This window comes from Macaca fascicularis, chromosome 15 (genome assembly GCF_037993035.2).
Source record: "Macaca fascicularis isolate 582-1 chromosome 15, T2T-MFA8v1.1".
NCBI lineage: Eukaryota > Metazoa > Chordata > Mammalia > Primates > Cercopithecidae > Macaca > Macaca fascicularis.
The window spans coordinates 49,061,935-49,083,054 of record NC_088389.1 but is presented as its reverse complement, the minus strand read 5'-3'; the positions used below and the strand labels follow the sequence as shown (position 1 = coordinate 49,083,054).

Sequence of the window (21,120 nt, the reverse complement as noted above, 5' to 3'; positions counted from 1 at the left end):
TAAAGGCGACCGTGTATGACTTATGCTGTGTGAATCCACGGTGCCAATGGTCATTACCCTTCCCTTTGTAACTGCTCACAACCATGTGGTCAAGCACTTACTGCAGAAATTGACAGAACACTTACATCAAGTTAACCAGTCTAAAATTTATGGAATATATAGGCTTCTTCCACCTTTATGTCTCAAAAAATATCTGCCTGTTCTTGGTTTTCTGGGACCTTTTTCTTCAGTGATTCTTCAAAGATTATTGACAGTTGTTCTTTAATTTTACTCCAAGCTCTCCTAGCACTCAGTAGTTGATGAGAATCAAATTCAAAGACTCTGGAGGTTCTTTTCCTCCCTCCTTTTGGTAGCTCAGGTGGACCTGATTTAGCTCAACGGAAGAAGAGACTGACACACCAGCCACTGAGCTGGAGGCACCGCTTTCTAACAAGGCCTATTCCCTACTCATAGACCTCCCATTACTACATAGTCTTAGAGATGCTCTCCTGCCCCATACTATATATAGACTATTACAGGGCAGGATTCCTGTCTATTGGAAGGTAGGCCATCGTGCATCCAATCCAGCTATGCCCCACCTAAGCACACCTCTCTGTGGAATAAAAGTTCCAAGAGTTAGGCAGGATCAGCTTTTTCTCAGCTAGGATTTTCCCCTAATAAAGCCTGTTGTATATTTATACCGTATGGCACTAAAGGTGTGAATATTCATGCCTCCTTTCCACAACTATATATAATAATAACTCCTCTGCACCAGGAGCTTGAGTTGACTTCAAATGATTGTTTACAATGTTAACTCTTTCTAACCAGCTCTTGATCTTCATCCTTTATAAACTCTAGGATGAAACTTACTTTTTCACACATTTCCTGACACTTAACTTTAGCTCTCAACCCTCTCTTTTCTGACAAACCAGATTGTGCTTGCTACTTTTCTAAACTGAGTAAGAAAAAAATAACAAGACAATTCAGGATTTAATCAGATGACCTGCTTTTAATGGAATGATATTTGAAGCAAGGAGTGGGATGGGGAGAGTAACAAGCCAGTCCAGAGAAGCTCTATGAACTCAGTGTACACAGGGCCTTAGACCACAGCTGAGTAGGAATTACCTGTCTAAGGAAGAAGAAAAATAATGAAGAAAAGGAGAAGTGAAGAGTTCAAAGTGAAATTCTGCCTCCTCCACATTTCCTTACACTGGTTCCACCCTCTTTTCTAAAGGATTGTCATTTCTCTTCCCAGTATTCTAGCCTCACTGCAATATGGCATATCTCAAGTAGAAAGTGAGCTAGTGTGAGAGACCAGTCAGCTTTTAGAGACACAGCATATACAATTACCAGTGGGAAAAGTACTCCCCAGCTCCCTTGACAGCTCTCTACATATTTATGGGGTACATAATAATGCTTCAATACATATAATGTATAGTAATCAGATGGGTTAATTGGCATATCTATCATCTTGATCACTTATCATTTTGGTTTTTTTTTTTTTTTTTTGAGACAGAGTCTCACGCTGTCGCCCAGGCTGCAGTGCAGTGGCATGATCACAGCTCAATGCAATCTCCACCACCTGCGTTCAAGCAATTCTCCTTCCTCAGCCTCCCGAGTAGCTGGGACTATAGGCGTGTGCCACCACACCCAGCTAATTTTTGTATTTTTAGTTGAGATGGGGTTTCTCCATGTTGGCCAGGCTGGTCTTGAACTCCTGACCTTAGGTGATCTGCCCACCTTGGCCTCCCAAAGTGCTGGGATTTGAGGTGTGAACCACCGTACCTGGCCTCATTTCTTTTGTTGGGAGCATTCCATATCTTCCTTCTAGCTACTTGAAACTAATTTATTGTTGTTAACTACAGTCATTCTACAGTACTGTAGTACATTATAACTTATTCCTTCTAAGTTTTGTATCCTTTTTTTTTTTTTTGTATCCTTTAACACATCTCTCTCTACCCACCCCTTCCCAGCCCCAACCTCCCTTGAGATGTCACATCTTCCCTTTCTTGATTCATTTGCCCTGGAAACCCAGCTCCACAGGGTGTCATATAGCAACCTGGCTGACATTAAATTTCCAGCATGAGGGGAACGGCCACACTGTGCATTCAGCCCTAGAGAGCTGCTGAGGGGCACAGGGGATGAGCTGCTTATGTGGAATTCTTCCATTCTCACCCTCCAAAATAGTGGTGAAACAGAGAAACATAGAATGACAGCATCACACTAGATCATCTGGAGGCTATGGCAGTAGTAAATATTAATTCAATATTTTTATACAGTAATACATGGTTTTGTGTCCTTGACAATACCTAGTGATTGTGCACACTTACTCTAATGCTAACTAAAAAAATAACAAGGGGTTGTTTCAATTACATAGGCAAATAGTAAACATGTAACTCAAAACTAGTTCCATTATAAGCCCATTAAAATGAATTTAGTAGTTTTCAAAGCATCACAATGAGAAACTAAAAGAAACATTTTTAAGGTAATTTACCTTGGAAACTTAAGTTTATGAGATTCTTTCATCAAGTAGGTTAAGCATACCTTTACTGTCTTGATTATTATTTAAGAACTCCAGCTAATTTAATTTCCCCAAATAGGCGTAAGAGATTTCTGCTTCTCTATTCCAGTGTTGGGAAAGATTTCTTCAAATAAATGAAAATACATTTTCTTACAGCTTTACATTCTTCCTTACACATTTAAATATTGTTTATACTCTTAAATCAATGAGAATTTGTAATAAATATTTCATTTGCTCAAAGCAAAAAATGGAAACACTGATTCACCAAATGATCAACGCTCACTTTTTTTAATCCAAACACTTTTATTTCTCCAAAATTGGGAGGTACCAGTGGGAAGCATGTTCACTTTCCAAATGAGAATTGCATGGCATACACATTCTCTTATCTAATTCATCAGGACGCCCACCCACTGGCACTGAAAAGCTGTAATCCCAGCAAGCAAGAGCCATACCTGTGTGCATGCACTCATGTGAAAATATCACACACACTAAATTGCATTGAGGCCGTGACAACATGCAACTTAGTAATGTGCAATATCTCCACCAGAGCAAGCAGAATGGGAGCATCAGGGAAGAAGGGTGTGATGTATACATTCAGGAGACAACATGCTGCTAAAGAGAGGAAAATGGTCTGGGGATAAAGGATGCATGCCACTGACTCAAAACTTCATGAAATGAAAACCCAATTGCAAATGTATTCAACTGAGAAGAATACTTATTCAGATTCAAAATAATGAGTAATGTTCAAAACTTCAATGAGATAGTGATCATAAAGAAGCCACATACTTCAGAAGGCAAAGCTTCACGAGCAGACACTTTCACTGTCTGGTCATGCAATTAACACCCAATTTCAATTCCACTTTTGACTTATTCACAGATCATAAAAATGAATGTAATGATTTCCACTTAGCTGCAACATAGATGATGATTAATGACTGATGCTTATAAAAGTTGGTATCACTGATATTTGTAGGCTAAACTGCACTTTGAGGACATTACAGTATTTTCAGAGTCATTTATAAATTATAAATCATAACCACTTATTTTTCCCTCAAAATCTTTTTCCATGAAGAAACATATTGCCTCTTCAACACAAACCTTCAGGATGAAAAATCCAACAGGAGCTCTTAGAGAACTCACTACCATCTTCTCCACAGGAGAAAGCTCTTCAGAGGAATCTCTATAAAACCTGTACCTTTCAAGTCTTGAATTTGCGCCAGTAAAGAAACAGCCCTAGGAACTTAAATTACAAAAAAAAATCACCTTGAATTACAATCTTAAAATTATATAACTTGATATAGCTTTGGTTAGAAAAATGGCTCAGGCCATAACCCATTTAGTCTGTACCATATTTATCAGATTCATAAAAATCTATCAATTCTGAGAACCACTCAACTATAGTTCTGGTACCAAAGGTTGTTAAATTTTTTTCTGTATTTAAAGTAAGGTGATAATAAAACAAATGGTTTTTAAATTCCAGTATACTATGGAACCAAGACATGAGCTACTGTTATAATACATAATTAGTGTGTGCACTCCCAAGAAGGTAAGTCAAATCTAATTTGTAAAAGACCGATTTCCTCATATCCCTGTAGATGACAGCACTCTTTCTAATCTCAAATTCTCTCCTGAGCCAAAGACCTGAATTTCTAAGTGCCACCCTCTTATGTCCACAAATATAAGTCATGATCTTCCCTAACCAGCTCCTCTTGAAAGAAGGCATCATGGTGTAACAGAATATGTGCTTTCAATCAGCTGAACCTAGGTGTGACTAACAGCTTTACTTACCACTGACTGGCAAACACAACATCTAGGAATTAAGTTTAAAACAAAAAAGGTGGCATATTTGGTAAGAAAAAAAGTGACAGACATTTAGAGGATGGTCTGCTCTAAGAAAGCAGAACAACAGAAAATTCAAAACTGTGATGTGAAAATAGAAATATTTTTCTAAGAATAAGAGTCAGTAACAATGAAGGTTACTTGAGGAAAATGGAAGCATCATCTTTCCTGAAGTTCTTTATGAACAAGGTAGATATTTTTCTGCAAAGCTTGGCTTAAGCCACACTGACTGGAGAATTCCTACCAGCCTTTGATATGGCTGCTCCAATAGCTTTATCCTATTGGGAAGATAAAAGATTAGCTTTCCTTTTTGGTACAGCATTTGCAAAAGCTTTTTTGAGTCAGAAAGATCCTAGATAAACAAAGATAATCTATTGCTAGAATTTTCATCATTTCATTTATTCAGTAAAGATGATAGTCAATGGTCATATAGGACTTAGGAGGGAAGCTATAGCCGGTACTTCCTTCAAAACAGCTTCACCCCAAATGCTGTTACACTGGATAATATACTCCGAAATCTGGAATCTTTACAGATGGCCCCCATGCGGATACCTGAGGGCACTATATAGGTGTTAAGAGCATTTTTTTTTAATCCCACTTGATAGCCAATCGCACAAACAAGGTATTGGTGAAGACCTTATCCAGGCCTTGCTAGTAGGAAAAGGGGAGAGAACTTAGCAAAAGTTATACAGACATCATATTTTAGGAGCATGCATCCTGTTTGAATGTTAACTGAAGGTTTTCTAACAATCAAAGTGGGATTCTCACTAGCTATTACATGAACACAGTGAAAAAATAAACCAAGATCAATAAGATACAATTATCAGAGAAAAAAAAGAAATCAAGATTTCTGTGGAAGACTAGTTCCAGACAATGGTATTTATTAAAAGTATGTGGAGACAGAAATGCCAGCCAAAGATTCACTATTCAAGAGACACTTAAGACTACCTGGTTAACAACATATTAGAAAAAGGAGCTCTAATGGACAATAGGAGGGTTTAATTTGAGATGTATGCATAAGAAGTAAAAATGTAGTTGAGTCTTGTTAATGAGCAATGAGAACAGGGGTTGGAAGAGGGGCTGAGAGAGGCCTGCTCTGCAAAAGGGCCCTCCCTACCAGAAATGATGAAGAGGAAAAGATAAAGGAAGTCAAGAGCCAATGACCTGGAAAGAGCTTATAGGGAGGAAAAGTTGAAGTTCATTCAGAAACCAAGCCTGTAAATACATGGATGCCAGAAGTCATAATGAAAGTTTCTGGCCAGAACCTCCAGTGCATACAGAGCCTATAACTTAAGAGATAAACAACGATTCTGCATTTCCAGTATCCAACCTACCCCTCGCGGAGGGCACAGCTTGGCTTTAGGACAGAGGAGAAACAGGAACGCCACCTACTCTCCTTCTGGAGCAAAGCTAGAAATCCTGACAGCAGAGGGTTCTGAAAGAAGTTGGAGATGGGGGTGGTGGAAGCGGGGGTTCTCTTAAGCAAGTGACATGATGCTAAGAGCTAGTCTAAGATCCTGCTGATGGAAAGCTGATGGAGATAGACCATTACATCTTTGTAAATCACAGGTTTGAGAGAAGGTTATCAAAACTGCTTTGAATTGTTAAATTTTGTTTTGTTTTTGAGACAGAGTCTTACTCTGTTGCCTAGGCTGCAGTGCAGTGGTGTGACCAAGTTCACTGCAGTCTCCATCTTCCAAGCTCAAGCAATCCTACCACCTCAGCCTCTTAAGTAGCTGGGACTACAGATGCACACCACCATGCCTGGCTAATCTTTTTTATTTTTAGTAGAGACAAGGTCTCACTATGCTGCCCAGGTTGTCTCAAATTCCTGAGCTCGAGCAATCCTCCTGCCTTGGTCTCCCAAAGTGCTGGAATTACAGATGTGAGCCACCACACCCGGTCTGTTTTTTTGTTTTTTAAGAAACAGGGTCTTGGCCGGGCATGGTGGCTCATGCCTGTAATCCCAGAATTTTGGGAGGCCGAGGTGGGCAGATCACTTAAGGTTAGGAGTTTGAGACCAGCCTGGACAACATGGTGAAACCGAGTCTCTACTAAAAATACAAAAATTAACCGGGTGTGGTGGTGCACGCCTATAGTCCCAGCTACTTGGGAGGCTGAGGCAGGAGAATCACTTGAACTCTGGAGGCAGAGACTGCACTGAGCCAAGATCACACCACTGCAATCTATCTCCAAAAAACAAAGAAAACAGGATCTAGCTCTGTCACCAAGGCTGGAGCACAGTGGCGTGATTACAACTCACTGTAACCTCAAGTTCCTCAAGCAAGCCTCCAGCCTCAGCCTCCCAAGTAGCTGGGGTTACAGCTGCATGCCACCAAGCCCAGACAATTTTTAAAATTTTTTTTATAGAGACAGGGTCTCACTATGTTGTCCAGACTGATCTCAGACTCCTCGCCTCAAGCAATCCTCCTGCCTCAAGCAATCTGAGTGGCATGAGCCACTGTACCCGGCCTGAATCTTTTTCTTATTAACAACTGCACTGTGCATATTTATCCTCTCAAAATGAGATGAAAACCTTGAAAATACCAGAGTCCTTCAGAGTTTAGCACTGAATGTTATCAGGATGCTCATGACAAAAAACAGGCTTATCATGGAAAAAAATTCTGGGAGAAATAAGAATAGCATAAACCTTATCCCTACCTGATAGCTTCTTCCACAGACTGGCCAATAATATTAGAAGAAGGACCTGGCTGAGATAGTGGAGTCAGGCTTATCACCCACTTCACTGGCTTGTAGTACTCATCACTGGAACTTAATAGATAAAATAGTGTGGTCAGGAAAATTATCTGCAAAACAAAGGACAATATCTCCTAAAAAAAATCGTATTTGGAAACTATAGGAAGACAGACATCTGTAATTGCAAATGAAATCAGAAATATGCTTTAACAAGGAAGGAAATGTGAGGTGTACTTATCTATGTGGACATACCAGAGAAAGTACAAAATTGAGAAGGGCTGTCCCGCTGTAGAAGAGGATGGTCAAGAGTGTAGTGACAGTGGTGAAGAGCAGGCTCACATTCCGGCTCATAACGATCCACAGAGACTCCAAGATCTGGCGAGGAGGAAAAGCTGGATATCAGAACCAATCCTCATGAAAAAAGTTTCTACAGCCATCTAGTGTGCTTTTAATACAGTGTTTTAGTAACATGAACTGAAAAGCTAAGAACTGAGGATTACTTCAAATGAAAAATAAAAAAATTAAAAAATAAACCACAAACAGTTGTATAATCAATAGTAAAGAAAATGGTGAATCCACACCAAATAATATAGACAGCCATTAAAAACATCACTGTTATAACATGGTAAAATATTTTACAATAAAATGCTAAATTTAAAAAACAGGATTAAAAATTTTTATATATAATTGGTGGGGCATGGTGGCTCATACCTGTAATCCCAGCAATTTGGGAGGCTGAGGCAGGTGGATCACCTTAGGTCAGGAGTTCCAGACCAGTCTGACCAACATGGTAAAACCCTGTCTCTACTAAAAATACAAAATTAGCCAAGTGTGGTGTGGCGCATGCTTGTAATCCCAGCTACTTGGGAGGCTGAGGCAGGAGAATCGCTTAAACCCAGATGGCAGTGGTTGCAGTGAGCCGACATCCTGCCATTGCACTCTAGCCTGGGCAGCAAGAACAAAACACTGTCTCAAAATAAATAAATAAATAAATAAATAAATAAATAAATAACACACACACATATACATACATACATATATATATCATTGTAGGCCGGGCGCGGTGGCTCAAGCCTGTAATCCCAGCACTTTGGGAGGCCGAGACGGGCGGATCACGATGTCAGGAGATTGAGACCATCCTGGCTAACACGGTGAAACCCCGTCTCCAGTAAAAAAAAAAAATAAAAAAACTAGCCGGGCGTGGTGGCGGACGCCTGTAGTCCCACATACTCTGGAGGCTGAGGCAGGAGAATGGCGTGAACCCGGGAGGCGGAGCTTGCAGTGAGCTGAGATCCGGCCACTGCACTCCAGCCTGGGTGACAGAGCGAGACTCCGTCTCAAAAAAAAAAAAAAAAAACCCCCCAAAAAAAAAATATATATATATATATATCATTGTAGCTATGCAAAATTGGCAAGCAGAGAAAAAATATAGTCATGCATCACTTAATGATGGAGATACATTCTGAGAAATGTGTCATTAGGCGATTTCACCCTGCATACGTCATAAAGTGTACTGATACAAACCTAAATGGTAAAGCCTGGCACACATATAGGCTATGAGATACAACCTACTACTCCTAAACTATAAACCTTTGTAGCATGTTACTGTACTGAATACCACATGCAATCACAATACAGGTATTTGTATATCTAAACATGTAAAAGGTACAGTAAAAATACAGTACTATAAATCTTATGGGACCATGATTGCATTGTGTGACCCATCATTAACAGAGACATTATTATGTGACACATGTCATGACTTTACCTCCAGGGGAATATGCTAGAGTACAACCTGTGGTGACATTTATCTTGTAGGATCCTAAGTGCAGGCCATGAAATTCCAGTATTTGCTTTACTGGCTGCCTGGCGCCCACCCTTGCCATTTCCAACTTAGAGCTATCTACAAATATAAAAAGCATCACCTCAATGACTTCATTAAATCACAAGAAAAGCAATCAACAGACAGGGACAAGAGCAGTGCTCTGAGGCCAAAAATCTTTCCTGAGACAGGCAATGACCAGTATATTGAGGTCTACTGAGTTCAGCTGATTTGTCACCTACACATTCACTAGAACCAGATATCATGAGGAAGGTTTCTCATAGATGTTAAATATTAATAAAGGAGAGGTACAATATTTATAGTATACCTGCATGTTTCATTTACGATCTCAAATCCCCTTATTATAATATCTGTTCCATTCTTCCCAAGTGGACTATCCTTCCTCTTAATGAAAAATACAAAAGCAAAATGACCAGAAAAACACCTCCCGTTACCATTTCTAAAATGCTTCCACAGACCTCCCAACAATGCCATGAGTGAAGAAATGTGGATGATATTATCTCTATTTTATAGATACATAATTTGAAGTTCACAAATTTTTTAAAAAACTTGCCTAAGGGCACAAAGCTAGTAAGTAGAACTAGAGCTTAGAGCTTATATGCTGTGGGGCAGAACTCACAACATCTGATTTTTGTTTTGGTGCCCTTCCCAAAACAGCAGTTCTGGTTTTTGTCATATGTCCATCTGTTCTATGAAAAGTCCTCTCCATTCCTTTCCTACTTCAGATGTACCATTTATAAAGGCATACTTTGTTGCCCTTGGCATTTCTTGCAAACCTCAGCTCAGTTTCCTAAGAGAACTCTGGCAGGCTGGTTTCATTTACAAAAACTCCTTACATAAAACCTTGAAAATGCTTCACAATGCCCACAAAAATATGCAAGATTGACTAGTTGACCTCGTGGGATAAAGAATGAATGAACAATGCCATCAGTTCCAAGAAACAAGCCAACAATGCCTTTACTTGTGATTTGACAAGCATTCTTTTTGCAGTTTCAGTCATTTTGGAATTTTTATTAAAAAAAAAAAAAAAGTTTCTGGGTTGCATTAAGAGAAAATACCTTGTGGTAATTCTTAAGAAATTAACTAAATACATTAATTTTAGACTGTTAGTCTCCAACAACAAAAAAGTAACCTTTCCTATTTGAAAGAAAGAAAGGGAATCAACTGGAGAAAACAGAGGAAAAAACATTTCTAGAATATTAACTAAATCCTTAAAGTAAAGTGGTTTTAATTTATATGGCAGGCTTAGGGAGGAGAAAATGGGTAAAGGCAGGCACAATACCAAGGCCCATGAAACTCTGAAAACAAAACAGATTTATGGAGACAAAATGTATTGCAACTCAGGTTGGGTGCAGTGGCTCACACCTGTAATCCCAGCACTTTGGGAGGCCAAGGTGAGCGGATCACTTGAAGCCAGGAGTTTGAGACCAGCCTGGCTAATATAGTGAAATCCCATCCCTACTAACAATACAAAATAATTAGGTGAATGTGGTGGTCTGTAATACCAACTACTCAGGAGGCTGAGGCACAAAAATTTCTTGAACCCAGGAGGTGGAGGTTGCAGTGAGCTGAGATCATGCCACTGCGCTCCAGACTGGATGACAAAGCGAGTCTGTCTCTGGAAAAAGAAAAAAAAAAAAAAAAGGATCCTAACTCATAAGTAGAAAACATGAGCCAGGTTTGATATCAGTTTAATCAACAATAGCAATGTAAGTACTGGAAGAACATCACAAAGAGTTCATTATGAAACATATAAAAAGCCCAAGAGACTTACTGAACCAACTAAGCAATGTGGTCATGAAAGGTGGTCTCTACTGTGGATAAGAACTGACCAACAAGGCCTCACCATCTCCAGTGGCTCTGCAGTCCTTTACTCTGAGTCCACCACTCACCAAACAACTGTTTGATTATTAATTTGATTTCCCAGTACTTATTAAGAGCCATCAGCCCATCTTCTTATGGAGCCAGTGAAGGAGATTCAAAGGCAACAGTTTAGAAAAACAGAGGAGGAACAGGACATTGCAGAGATGCAGAGGTCTAAATAAGGGAAAATGTCTCCCCTGGCAGAACTCAGCCACCTCTGTCTGCCTCAGAGAGTTGGGAGGGAGCCTGGAGACAATGGACCACATGAGCTCTGCTATCTTTCTCTAGTTCCAATCTTTTTTATCTATCTATAAAGGAAGGGAGATGAGTCAGGTGACCTCAAAACACCATTTCAACTCAGCCACTGTATTTCTAAATACAAAAATAATTATTGGCTGAGCGGCTCATGTCTGTAATCCCAGCACTTTGGGAGGCCGAGGTGAAAGAATAGCTTGAGCTCAGGAGTTCAAGACCAGCCTGTGCAACATAGCATGACCCCATCTCTGCAAAAAACTTAAAATTTAAAAATCAGCTGGGTGTGGTGGTGTATGCCTGTAGTCTCACCTACTCAGGGAGAAGAAGGAGGAGGATGAAGCAGGAGGATGGCTTGAGCCCAGGAGGTCGAGGATGCAGTAAGCCACAGTCAAATCACTGCACTACAGTCTAATGTGCTTCTCTTAGTTTAATTGAGGACCTAACACTGTACTAAATTCTAAGGCAGGGATATATGAGATTCCTTCTACCTCCAAAAACTTATAATCTAGTCCAGAAGATTGGGTATAAACACTAAAGTGTCAAAAATATGTTTAGGTATCAAAAGAGTGAAAACAATAAATGCAAAAGGAATCTGAATGTGGAGAAACCTCACTGTGTTCTGAAATACACTGTGAAGATTTCATGAACAAGACTGGCCTAAGCCAACTATTTACAACAATATCCAAAAAAAAAAAAAACTGACAAAACAAAGCAAATAAAAATATAAAGGTATGAGACTAAGAAATGTTGAGTTCTCTAGAGGATGAAATACAGTTTGAAAGATAACACAACATTACATATAAAGTCTGGCCTCTGGAGCCAAGGAAAGATGAACTGAATCTGAATATCAACTGCTATTTACCATGCTAACTATTTAACACCTCTGAGCCTTTTTTTGGTTATTAAAATGAAGGCAATTATACTAGTTTTGCAGAATCACTGGGAGAATTAAATTGGAAAATATTAAGCACCTAGCACAATATTTGACACAAAATATTTCATACAAAAACTACTAAATAATCATCTGTTCCCTGAACTGTCCATTACTCAATATTTAAATGTGTTTAGGGATACAGAAATTGTACTTTTCTTTTTGAGGGACTACACAGCAAAACTGTTATTTTAGTGTCAAAAACTGCCTCTTCTCTTTCCATAAGAATTTATAAAATTTAATTTTTCTTTATCATCTATCTTAGTATGATTTAACACTGTCACTTCATTCATCAGTAAGAGATGCTTAGGTCAGGCGCGGTGACTCACGCCTGTAATCCCAGCACTTTGGGAGGTCGAGGAGGGTGGATCACAAGGTCAGGAGATTGAGATCATCCTGGATAACATGGTGAAACCCTGCCCCTACTAAAAATACAAAAAATTAGCCGGGCATGGTGGCGGGTGCCTGTAGTTCCAGCTACTCGGGAGGCTGAGGCAGGAGAATGGCTTGAACCCGGGAGAATGGCATGAACCCGGGAGGCGGAGCTTGCAGTGAGCCGAGATCGCGCTACTGCACTCCAGCCTCGGTGACGGAGCGAGACCCTGTCTCAAAAAAACAAACAAAACAAAAACCAGATGCTTTTAAGTTCAATGACTACAGTCACAAAACAAAACAAAACAAGGGATTCAGTAACTTTTAGTTAACACACCTGAATTTTGGGGGAAAGCAAACATTCAAAGGTATTATTAGATGATACACTATTCTGTGTATGCACTGGCATTAAAGAGCCAACTGGAAGGTCCAGGATACTGGATGGAACCTGCTGACTGACTAATGGGCTTTTCTATAGGCTGATCTGGCAGGGACCTTCCAGCTGCTTTTAGTGTTGCACTCTTAAAAACGAACATACTGCCAGGGATCCCCAGACAGGTAACAAAAGAGAAAACAAAACAAACTTTAAAGAAACGTAGAGCAAAGAGAGAGCAGAAGACATTTTAAATATTTTATTAGTAATATTCTCAAATAAGTAAAAAAGGAGGGTTCAGAAGAAAGAGCTGTTGGATATTACAAGTATGATAGCAGGAAAAATGAAAATTTCAATCACAGTTTTTTTTTTGTTTTGTTTTGAGATGGAGTTTCGCTCTTGTTACCCAGGATGGAGTTCAATGACACAATCTCAGCTCACCACACCCTCTGCCTCCCAGGTTCAAGTGACTCTCCTGCCTCAGCCTCCTGAGTAGCTGGGATTACGGGCATGCGCCATCACGCCAGACTAATTTTGTATTTTTAGTAGAGACGGGGTTTCTCCATGTTGGTTAGGCTGATCTTGAACTCCCAACCTCAGGTGATCTGCCCGCCTCGGCCTCCCAAAGTGCTGGGATTACAGGCATGAGCCACCGCGCCCACCCTCAATCACTGTTTCAAAGGCAAGCTGAAGCTATTTCTCAGGGGAAAAAGAAAACAAAGAGATAGAAAACAGAAAAGAGGCTTTCAAAATTAAGGAATCCATGTTAAAGGCCCAATATGTGATTAATAGCACTTCACCTTCCACATTAAGAAGGCAAAAGATAACATCTAAAACTGCAAAACAAAGAAAAAAGTAGCATAAGCATTATTTTAGAAATTCAGAGGTAAATACCCAGGGAAAGCTAAAAGAATTGACAGTTGTTTGTAAAGAAAAAGATGGGAAATTGGGAGGCATACAGCAGGGCACTGCTGCTTATTCAAATCTTTCAGCGTTATTGCCTTTTCAGTGATGGTCATGTATTATTTTGATAAAAATTAAATTTAGGCCAGGTGCGATGGCTCATGACTCTAATCCCAGCACTTTGGGAGGCCAAGGCAGGCAGATCACTTGAGGTCAGGAGTTCAAGACCAGTTTGGGTCAACACGGAGAAACCTGTATCTACAAAAATGCAAAAAAAAAAAAAAAAAGAAAAAATTAGCTGGGTGTGGTGGTGCACGCCTGTAATCCCAGCTACTCAGGAGGCTAAGGTAGGAGAATCGCTTGAACCTGGGAGGCGGAAGTTGAAGTAAGCTGAGATCACACTACTGCACTCCAGCCTAGGCAACAGAATGAGACTCCGTCTCAAAAAAAAATTAATTTTAAAAAGTTTAGTACAGCAAACCTCAATTTTTGTTCACTTGATGAAAGTCACAAATTTATGCACAAGAAAATTACTCTCTGTGAAATTCTATGTCCAAGACACCATACAAAATATGCTATGGAATGAGGAGGAGCAGTAGTTAGCACTTAGGAATGCTGCAAAGACTGCAGAGGTGATGGCGCACGGTGGGAGGTTAGGTGGGAAGGTAACAAGCTAAGCATTCAACACATCCCATCCCTCCAATGTAACTGGAACCATATTTCCATCTAGTCAAGGGACTTCATACACCACAAAGGCAGGTCCCTCTCTAGTAGTCCAATTGGAGACATCCTGATCAGCCTAGAGGGAGGACGAGGATCCCTATCTGAGAATCTGGCAGCCCACAGCATCACTCACATCACACAGCATCACTCCGGACTCAAGCATCTCTCACTCTACAACCACAGGGGAAATACCAAGGAGTGGTGACACCTGATGCCTGTGGCTTTTGAACATCATCCTAGTGCATTCAGAGTTCTCAAACATGAAAATGTCATGACGTTAAAAACAGGATAGATGAGGCCTCAAAATGCATACGGAAAACTTGGAATTAGAGTGTCTTTTATTTTGAACTTCAGCTTAACTATAAATACTATTTCTTACCGAAAGAAATGTCTCAATGTTCTCGTGAACAAAGGAAGCAATATCCTGCCAGTCCAGAATGTCTCCCAGCCAGCTATTCTGACGACTGACATGCAACTTCTGTCCTTTGTGCCTTCCAGAGTGTGTTACATTCTATGGAATAAAACAGTGCAGACATGAAATTCCCATCTTAATCTAAAGATCAAAAAGTATAAAAGTCACATTTTGCTTCAGGTCCCCTTAATCACTTCAGTAAGTACTCCAAGGAGAAGAACTTTCCATTATTTAAGAAATCAGCTAAGAACTCCATTTAAAGACCTGAAATAAAAAATGCTTTTGTTTATATTCTAGGTACCTTGGCTAAGTCTTGCTCCAGTGCTTCCCTCCTAAATACATTTGCAAACACATCTTACTCCTCAGTATCTACAACAACACACTAAATAGCATTTACTTTTTTTTTTTTTTTTTTTTTTTTTTAGTTTTTAGGTCCTCTACCTTTCTCTTGATCTCCCATCTTTGCTTTTCTCCTCCTTTCCTCATTTTTCTTTTTAATTTACCATACAAGATAAGCAAAACGAGGAGAGAAGAATATAACAAGCAAATGTAAGGCAGTAAATAGAATTTGTCTATCTGGAAGACATTGGCAGAGATACGAGAATAACTAACTTTGAAAGAGATAAAGACCAGGTAGAATGGCTCACACCTGTAATCCTACCACTTTGGGAGGCTGAGGCAAGAGGATCACTTAAGCCTAGGAGTTCAAGACCAACCTGGGCAACACAGTGAGACCCTATCTTTACAAAAATTTAAAAATTAGACACGCATGATGGTAGGAATGTTGTCTTCTTTTTTTAGAGACAAGGTCTTGTTCGCCTTGTCACCAGGTTGGACTGGAGTGCAATGGTGCAGTCATAGCTCACTGCAGCCTCCAACTCCTGAGCTTCAGTGATCCTCCCACTTCAGTCTCCCCAAGTAGCTGGGACTATCGGCGCACACCACCACACCCAGCTAATTTTTTGTAGAGATGGGGTCTCACTACGTTGCCCAGGCTGGTCTGAAGCTTCAAGCCTCAAGTGATCCTCCCACCTCAGCCTCCCAAACAGCCAGGATTACAGACATGAGCCACCATGCCCAGCCAACAAATATGTCAGTTTGTACAAAGAACTTGAGCATCCCTGGATTTTGGTACCAGTGGGGTGTCTTAGGACCGATCATCCAGCACACTGGGGGACACACTGTACTTAACCACTTAACAAACCCATGCTTATGAAACACTGACCTTCCTCTACTATAAAATAAAGCTCACGAGGTATGAGGGGTAATAAAAGCTATTTGTCTGTAAGCAGTCCCAGAGTTAGCAAAAGAAATAGATACACCTTTCTAATTATCTGGTTTTTCAGCAGATGAGATCAAATCTATGATACTCACCTAGATATTCCCTGGATATTTTTTCCCAAGTCTTTGAAATCTATAAAAACTAACAATCTTCCCTCAACTCATCCCAAAGCAAGAGTACGTAATCCCAAACAAGTCACTAAGGAACAAATTCAAATTTAAAATCAGCCCTCCTCCCCCTCCACCCTACATTAAGAGACTTACATATATACTTGCTCTCCTTACATCAACTCAGAATCATCACCACCAACTCTGCCCACTCTATACATAGCACAGCTCCTGCTAGCCCACAGGCCCTGCCAGAACTAGTGTATAGGATGGCCTGGGCAACATGGCAAAACCCCATCTCTACAAAAAATACAAAAAAATTCACCAGGCATGGTGGCATGCACCTGTAATCCCAGCTACCCAGAAGGCTGAGGCAGGAGGATCACTCGAGTCCAAGAGATGGAGGTTACAGTAAGCCAAGATCACACCACTGCACTCCAGCCTGGGTGACAAGAGTGAGACCCTGTCTCAAAAAATAATAATAATAAAAAAAAATAAAAAGTAAAAGATCTCTAAGCTTTTAGATCCAGTTTCACTTCCTCAAAGAAAAGTTCTTAATGCCTACAGTTGTACTGTCTAAAACAGTAGCCAGTAGAAGCTAGCCACATGTGGCTACTGAGCACTTAAAGTATGTCTAGCTCAAAAACTGAGACGTGCTGCTGGTATAAAATGCATGCTAGATTTCAAAGACAGTATGGAAAAAAAAAGAATATAAAATATCTTATTAAATTTTTTCTAATGATTATATATTAAAATAATAGTATTTGGGGTATACTGGATTAAATAAAGTATCACTGAAAAACTAAAACAGGTAAAATTTGTTTGAGTATAAGTACTAGAAAATTTAACATTACCTTATGTGGCTTGCATTACACTTCTCCCGCACAGAGCTGGTCTAGAGGATGAGATGTCCATGACAACAGACTGAGGATGGAATACTGATGCACCAGAGAGGTAGGCAGGTTCTGCCATGGAGACTAACCATCAACTCACACTGACTTTAGTGACCTGAAGCTTAAGGGTTTTGCTGTTTTAAAATTTCCATGAATGAAATCCCGCTGTGAATATAATCCTATCTAGTTGATGAGTCGATAAAAGGACTTTATTAGTTTACAACATAAAACCTTAGCTAAAATAACTTACCTTTACAAACCAAGAGTGATACAGTCTGTCCCAAAGTTCTAGTACTTGCTTTTCAATTACAGCAGTATTGTTCACCTTATCTCCTAGAATTTTATGGAGCTAGAAAAAAACACAGATACGACCTGGTACAATATTTCAGGCAACAATAGAGTAAATTTAATATATGCTGCGTATTTACATTTGTTTCAAATCAAACAAAAATGTTCCAGACTATTTATCTCTAGCCACATTATGTTCTTTCCTTAAACTCTACTCCTGACTATTCCCAGTAAATTTCCTTTCTCATCTTTTTGCTTCTATCTTGTTTGCTCTATTCTCAGGTCTCTAAGAGAGCTACCTCACGCTATCAGAGAATGATGCAAATGAAGCCATGATTGCTGACTTATCTGATCTTACCTGTCTAGAGAAAAATCTTTCCCCTGTAATCCCAGTGCTCTTCCATTATACATATGTCTCATGTTACATTTATCTCTATTATTAAGAATTACCACAGAACTTTAAGTAAAATTTTAGGACGCTGGCTATAAACACAAATCCTTCCCTCCATTTGCATGCTGAGAGATGTGTGGTCTCATTTACAATTGATCAGACTGGCCTCGGGTTTGTGGAAATCAAGTACACTGAGACGACGTAACTTAGAGGAAGGCTATCATTGTAGATGTTATCCCACTTAGTTATTATTAAAACCATATTATAACATAAAAAACAATTTTTACACTTTCAGAGGCTGAGGTGGGCAGATCACTTGAACCCAGGAGTTTGAGACCAGCCTGAGTAACATGGTGAAATCCCATCTCTACAAAAAATACAAAAAGATTACCAGGTGTGGTGGTGTGTGCCTGCAGTCCCAGCTACTTGGGAGACTGAGGTGAGAGGATCACCTCAGTCCAGGAGGTTGAGGCTGCACTGACCCGTGATCATGCCAATGCACTCCAGCCTGAGTAATAGAATAAGATCTGGTCTCAGGAAAAAAAAAAAAAAAATTCCTAAAAGAAATTTGTAGGCCCACTTCCTTAATACAATTGTTTCCATTTTTCTATTTCCTCTGCAACTTTCTGCCTGTTTACATAGAGACAATTTAGAATTCTATATTTTCTACTGCATTATAAACATTTAATCTTCAGCCATCACTAACCTTCATCTTCAATACTTTTCTATTAGTTCATTATGTTCTGGTATTAGCTAATCATTACCCACTCTAAGGATATATAATTAAATCTTTTTTCTTTTTTTTCTTTTCTTTTTTTTTTATTTTGAGATGAAGTATTGCTCTGTCACCCAGGCTGAAGTGCAGTGGTGCAATCTTGGCTCTCATTGCAACCTCTGCCTCCCAGGTTTGAGCAATTCTCCTGTCTCAGTCTCCTGAGTAGCTGGGATTACAGGCGTGCACCACTACACGCAGCTAATTTTTGTATTTTTAGTAGAGACAGAGTTTCACCATGTTGGCCAGGCTGGTTTTGAACTCCTGACCTCAAGTGATCTGCCCACCTCAAACTCCACAAGTGCTGGGATTACAGGCGTGAGCCACTGTGCCGAGCCATGAATCCTAATTTTTAATGTCATGAGTAACACTGCAATGAACATCCTTTTACACAGTTTTTAAGGGTATCTATGGATGCTCATTGCAGGGTTACTTGTGACATAAATAAATGTACTGGAACCAAAGAAAATGAGTTTTTTTTTTTGAAACAGGGTTTTACTCTGTCATCCAGGCTGGAGTACAGTGGCATGTTCACGGTTCATTGAAGCCTGGACCTCCCGGGCTCAAGCGATCCTGCCACCTCAGAGACCCGAGTAGCTGGGATCACAGGCGCATGACACCACACGCAGCTAATTTTCTTATTTTTTTGTAGAGACAAGGTCTCACTATGTTGCTCAAGCTGGTCTGGGATCAAGTGATCCTCCTGCCTCGGCCTCCCAAAGTGATGGGATTACAGGCATAAGTCACCACACCCAGCCGACAATGAGCATTTTAATGGCTCTTGCTACGCACTGGTAAACTGACTTCTATAATAAGAAATATACCAATTAATGCTTTTCAAATTTACAGAAATGACCCAATTTCCTCAAAGCCTTATGAACTAACTGGACAATTTTTAGGGAGTTTAACAGGTATGAAATGTAGCCATTATTTATTATTTTCTTATTTAGTAACGAAAGGAGTGACCATTTTCCCGTGTTAGTTTACAACATCTATTTCCTTACTCTTTGTCTGTTTGATTCTGGCCTTACAGATATGTGAACCAGTTACTAGACATATTCAATGCAAACATATCTGTTCAATTTGTTCCTTTATATTTGATTTATTCATAAACTGAAAACAAAATACTCAATATAATAAAGCCATTTGGCCAGGCATCGTGGCTCATGCCTTGTAATCATAGCACTTTGGGAGGCCATGGTGGAAGGATTATGTAAGCACAGGAGTTTGAGACCAGCCTGGGCAACATGGTGAAACCACGTCTCTATAAAAAATAGAAAAATTGGCTGGGCATGGTGGTGCATGCCTGTAGTTCCAGCTACTCAGGAGGCTAAAGTGGTAGGACCACTTGAGCCTAGGAGGTGGGGGTTGCAGTGAGCTGAGATCGCGCCACTGCACTCGCCTGGGAACAAATCTTGCCGATTCTTACATAATCCTAATTACTTCAGTATACTAAAAGTGCAACTTACCTTTATTCCTACAGGCAATACTAGGGAGGGAAAGAATATTCCAAATCCATATTGTGGAACCTAATCCTTAACTGTGTTGTCTTTTCCTCTATCATTCATTTCCCCTTCACAAAGCTCCCTCCACTTCAGTCAAGATCATTTCCTCAAGCACACTCCTGTCTCAGCATCTCAATCATCTCTTCAAGCACACTCCTGTCTCTGCATCTTGGCTCACACAAATACCCTTCTTAAAAGCCACTCTTTCTTGATCTGTCATTACTTCAAGGTTTATCTCAAGTGCCACATCAAAGCACTTAATCCAGTTCTGGGCACACACTGCAAGCATCCTACAGTAGACACAAAGGATTTGAAGTTAAGCTTCAGTTTCAAACTAAGCTCTGCAATCTACTACATGACCCCTGGGAACTGACTCAGCCTTGCTGAGTCTTGTTTCCTCATCTGCAAAGTAGGCAAAATAATTTATATTGCAGACTTCTTAGAAACAGTAAAAGAAAAAAAAAATTAAATGAAAATAACTGGAAACTGCCAAAGATAGTTATCAGCAGATAATAAGATTTAACATGCATGAATACCTTTTTCTCTACAAAGCCTTATTTGACTACCCAAACCAAGTGATCATTCTGTCCTAACTCACAAGTAATGAATCAGATCTATCTTGAAAAAGTACACGACCAACCTCTCAGATTATTTAGGCCACTACCCCTATTTAATGTGATCTTTCAAAAGATTTAATTGTATGTTGCTTACCTGTTTATTTAAGCCTATTTACTGCTGCGAATAGCATTTCTATTTATGTTTTATCAAAGCAAGAAGCTATCACCAGTAAAGACCCTGAAAAGAGAAAGCTACAAAGAAAGGTTCTTCCCTTACCTTGTGAGTTATCCATTCTCGTCCATACTGATACACATTGTTAGCCGCAGAATTCAGGGCTCTTTGGACTACCTGAGCCTCAGGAAGCCAACTAATGTAAAACAAAGAAAGAAAAGAATGAAAAAAGTACACTTTCTGTGTAGCGTACCAGTAATGCTTTGAACTGGATATGCTTAATCCATAACAGACAGACTGTTGATCATTCATCAATACACAGATACTGAAGCATCATGAGCAGGACTGCCAGACTTAACTGGCCTAAGTCTAACATTCAAAAGTCCTTTCAATCTTTCCTTAGTTTTATTTATTTTATTTTATTTTATTATTTTATTTTGGA

General features: G+C 39.7%; 1 protein-coding gene across 18 annotated transcripts in view; it reads right to left on the bottom strand.

Annotated features, from left to right (window-relative positions):
- Positions 1-21,120, bottom strand: part of TMEM245 (transmembrane protein 245) — a 106,457-nt gene that overhangs the window by 29,033 nt on the left and 56,304 nt on the right. For all 18 annotated transcript variants that reach the window (XR_012424480.1, XR_012424479.1, XM_005581117.4 and 15 more), the window contains 5 exons: positions 20,784-20,874; positions 17,244-17,342; positions 14,679-14,810; positions 7,289-7,411; positions 7,001-7,146 (listed from right to left, as the gene is read on the bottom strand). Coding sequence is in view for 16 of the 18 variants with exons in the window: in XM_005581117.4 (XP_005581174.3) it covers positions 7,001-7,146; positions 7,289-7,411; positions 14,679-14,810; positions 17,244-17,342; positions 20,784-20,874 (591 nt within the window). In the remaining 2 variants the exon portion in view is untranslated. The remainder of the gene's footprint in view (positions 1-7,000; positions 7,147-7,288; positions 7,412-14,678; positions 14,811-17,243; positions 17,343-20,783; positions 20,875-21,120) is intronic.